Source organism: Otolemur garnettii, unplaced genomic scaffold (assembly GCF_000181295.1).
Source record: "Otolemur garnettii isolate 467f Iridium unplaced genomic scaffold, OtoGar3 scaffold00062, whole genome shotgun sequence".
NCBI classification, from domain to species: domain Eukaryota; kingdom Metazoa; phylum Chordata; class Mammalia; order Primates; family Galagidae; genus Otolemur; species Otolemur garnettii.
In genome coordinates, this window is record NW_003852457.1 from 245,463 (window position 1) to 249,598 (window position 4,136).

Here is a 4,136-nt window from a genome sequence, read left to right on the forward strand (position 1 = left end):
TCGCCCAGCTGTGGAGGGCACCCTGACCACATGTAACTGATGAGGACAGCAAGGCCCCACTGACCTGGCCAGGACCTCAGCTGAAGGGATGTGAAGCCAGACTTGAACTTGCATTCCCATGACTGCTTGCTCTCAAATCGGCCCTCCCAAGGGCCAAGGCCAAGCTGTCCCCAGAATGTCCCCACAAAGAGCAGAACTTTCTCTCTTTCTAAGCACTCACCAGAGGGCCACCTCCATGGGCTAAGATCGGGAGTCTGGAGTCCACCCCTTGAGTTCCTTGTCCTTCAGAACAAAAGGGATTGTGAGTAGAGGCCCCAGAGAGCAGTCATGTGATAATTAAGTCAGGAAATTGGTTGCTGTGAGATGTGAGGTGGAGGGAAACAGGGAAGTGCTAGGGGCGCATGAGTGACTGACAGGGGAGTGGGGGTCCCACAGGACAGAGACAGGAGAAGAGGAGAGAGATGGTAGGTGTGAAGAGCCCAGGGCCAGGATCAGGGCACAGTGTGTGTGTTACCAGGGTTGGGCTCCGAGTGTCACAGGAAGTGAGGTTCCCCTTGTTACTGGAATTGGGGCTCAGCGTGCGACCACAATCAGGGTTTTACTGTGTTTGAGATCAAGTTCAGACTCTTGGAACTGAGAATCAGCATGTACCTGCTATCTGCCTCTCCCTCACCTGTTGTCCTGCATGTCCACCCATCCCCCAACTCCAGGGTCCCCTGAGTCCCACAGACCTGGCCCGGACCCCCAGCACCTCCTGGCATTGTGAGGGAGCATGTCTGGCTGGCCGTGAAATCCCCGGGGCCGGCATCATCCTGGGACTGTCTCCCAGAGGAAACACTCTGTCATGTTTATTATTTGTCTCTGATTGTGACATTAGTACAGGCCTAATGCAGACAAATTGGAAAACCAAAGGCATGCAGAAGGGGATCCAAAAATAACTTCATGCCACGCTGTCCTCGGACCAGCCCTGGGTCCTCTGTAATCTTTCCTTCCAGCATCTGGTCCTAGCAGAGGGGAACACAGTGGATAGATAGCACCCATCTCCTTCCTGGGGGTGCCCAGTCCCATGCCCCCGGTCCCATCCCCCCCTATTGCCCACCCCACGGCTGCAGACCATCTTCTCCTGCCCCAACTCACTGTCTCTCTGAGCCCCCTGGGGCTGGGGGAGGACTGAGCTAGTCATCTACACCCACCTACTAGGGGCCAGAGGCAGAGAGCCAGCTTGGAGGACACTGTGAGCCAGACCTGGGCCAGCATATGGTGGTGTGGCCAGGCATAGGCCTGGTCCAGGGTGGCAGATCCCAGAATGGGGGTCCCAGAGGCAGAGGAAACACTAAGTGACCTCAGGCAGGTGCTGACCTCTGAGACTGACCATAGGGGTGGCTGCCTGCCCTGCAGGGCCTGACCCTCCAAAAGCGAGCATTTCTTTACTGTGCCCTCCTCTAGCTAGGCTGGGCATTTGGTCTCTGGGTCACCCAGGAGGCTGGACTCAGTGTCTGTGTTCCATAGGGGTGGAACAGCCAGAGGGAGCCTGCTGCCCAAGGCCACACCTAGTCAGTGAGAGTGGGTCGTGTCCAGCCTGTTTACAGCAGACAGCTGTGGGGGGACGTCAGCAGCGGGGAAGAGTCTCTCCAGCCCCTGCAGCTGGGGGAGGCACAGCACACCCCAAATGGCCCATGTGCCCACCCTCCCCGCGGCCTCTCTCCAAAGGCTTCTCCTTTCTCCTGAAAAAGCTAGAAATGTCCTTATTTGGAGGGTCAGCCTGGCTCTGGGTGGAGGTGGGGTCCTGTTAACCCTTCATTTATAAATAAAGGGATAAATCATTGCTGAGTTAAACATGCATGGGCAGAAACATAAACAGAGGGGTGGCTGCAGCTCAGCCCCCAGCTGCCCCCCACTGCTAGGCCGGGACTGGGGAGCACAGTGTTTATTTTAGTCACACCCCGCCTGTCTGCTGCTGGGACCTGGCTCCAGGCTCGGCCCCAGAGAGCCACCCACACGGGTCTGTCTCCTTCTCTGCAGGGCTGGGGGGATAAGAAGGGCACTCGCTTCTTAGGGCAAACAGGGGGCTGGGGTGCCCCGTGGGACTGGTGCTCAGCCCCTGTGCATCCCACTGGAAATGTTCCTCATGAGGACCCTCATCCTGGGCATTGAGCTGGTGTGGGCCTGGAGGAGGTGGACACAGATGTACAACTGCACTTCCCCCATCCCCACTTTCCCCCATTTTCCTGCGGTGGGGGCTCTGTCTCAGCAGAACTAACTACGTGCTGGGTATCACTGTGCCCTTGTCCAGATGAGCTCACCTACTCCTCCCAGAAGCATGACCCCCACAGTGCAGGTTAGGAACACAGCACAGAGAGGGTAAGGGACTTTGCTGAGAATGCACAGCCAGTAGGTGGAGGGATCAGGATTGGAGTCCAGCCCTGCAGTGCAGATGTGAGCCGGGTTCTTTCCATTCTTCTCTCTCTCCCAAGGACAGTGCTGTGTGACAAGTGTTTTTACCTCATTACTGCAAAGGCAGTCCCCAAAACCTTAGCATTTTGCCAAAGCTCCACTCCAGCAAGTTCCAGGGCTGAGATTTGAACCCCCGTCTGCCTCTAAAAACTGTGCCTTTTTCCCCAGCTTGCCAGCCAGGTCTGGGTAGAGCAGAGAGAGTAGGTATTTCAGGCTCAGGACAGGCAAAGGCACAAAGGCAGCAATGTTGGGTGTGTGGGGCCCACAAGCCAGGCAAGGGCCAGGCCTCCTGGAAGTGCCCCATGCTGGGCTAGTGCCTCCGTGACCCTGTCTCCTTGCTTCCAGGCCCCGGGGTGCACTGGCAACGTCATGCCTTCCTCATCTCCAGCAGAGCCCTCGGCCATGGCAGCCCCCAATGCCACAGCAGCCGTGGCGGTATGGACCAACACGAGCATGCCCGAGGTGCCCCTGTTCCACCTGTTTGCCCTGCTGGACGAGGAGTTGCACACTGCCTTCCCAGGCCTGTGGCTGGGGCTGATGGCAGTGCATGGCACCATCTTCCTGGCAGGGCTGGTGCTCAATGGGCTGGCACTGTACGTTTTCTGCTGCCGCACCAGGGCTAAGACGCCGTCCATCATCTACACTATCAACCTGGTGGTGACCGACCTGCTGGTGGGCCTGTCCCTGCCCACACGCTTTGCCGTCTTCTATGGTGCACAGGGCTGCCTGCGCTGTGCCTTCCCGCACGTCCTCGGCTACTTTCTCAACATGCACTGCTCCATCCTCTTCCTCACCTGCATCTGTGTGGACCGCTACCTGGCCATCGTGCAGCCTGAGGGTTCTCGTCGCTGGCGCCAGCCTGCCTGTGCCAGGGCCGTGTGCGCCTTCGTGTGGCTGGCTGCGGGTGCCGTGACCCTGTCTGTGCTGGGCGTGACCGCCAGTGGCCGGCCCTGCTGCCGCGTGTTTGCGCTAACCGTCCTGGAGTTCCTGTTACCGCTGCTGGTCATCAGCGTGTTCACAGGCCGCATCATGTGTGCGCTGTCGCGGCCTGGCCTGCTGCGCCAGGGCCGCCAGCGCCGGGTGCGTGCCATGCAGCTGCTGCTCACGGTGCTCGTCATCTTCCTAGTCTGCTTCACGCCCTTCCATGCCCGCCAGGTGGCTGTGGCCCTGTGGCCTGACATGCCACATCACGCAAGCCTCGTGGTCTACCATGTGGCTGTGACCCTCAGCAGCCTCAACAGTTGCATGGACCCCATTGTCTACTGCTTTGTCACCAGCGGCTTCCAGGCCACCGTACGTGGCCTCTTCCACCAGCATGGAGCTGAGAATGTGCCCAGCTGTGGCGACGTGGTTAGCATGCACAAGAGCTCCAAAGGCTCCGGCCATCATCACGTCCTCAGTGCCGGCCCTCATACCCTCACCCAGGCTCTGGCCAATGGGCCTGAGGCTTAGGGGGACCTACAAGTGGCCAAAGGTCTGGTTCTGCCCAGCCTGCCAGCCCAGACACCAGCCATGACCGGAACAGCAAATGGGTTTCATCTTGACAGACTGATGGTGTACTGTGTTGGGACTCTAAGGCCACAGTGCTGGGGCCAATTAACAATGTCCTCCAAGGGTATAGTGGCCAGAATGCCAATGATGTGCTGCCCCGGGGGTATACTGTGCCCATTGAAAACTCTGAG

General features: G+C 58.7%; 1 protein-coding gene across 1 annotated transcript; it reads left to right on the forward strand.

Annotated features, from left to right (window-relative positions):
* Positions 1 to 2,823: 2,823 nt before the first annotated feature.
* Positions 2,824 to 3,906, forward strand: GPR20 (G protein-coupled receptor 20). Its single transcript, XM_003792847.2, has one exon. The coding sequence runs from the start codon at positions 2,824 to 2,826 to the stop codon at positions 3,904 to 3,906; it is 1,083 nt and encodes a 360-aa protein (XP_003792895.1).
* Positions 3,907 to 4,136: the final 230 nt, after the last annotated feature.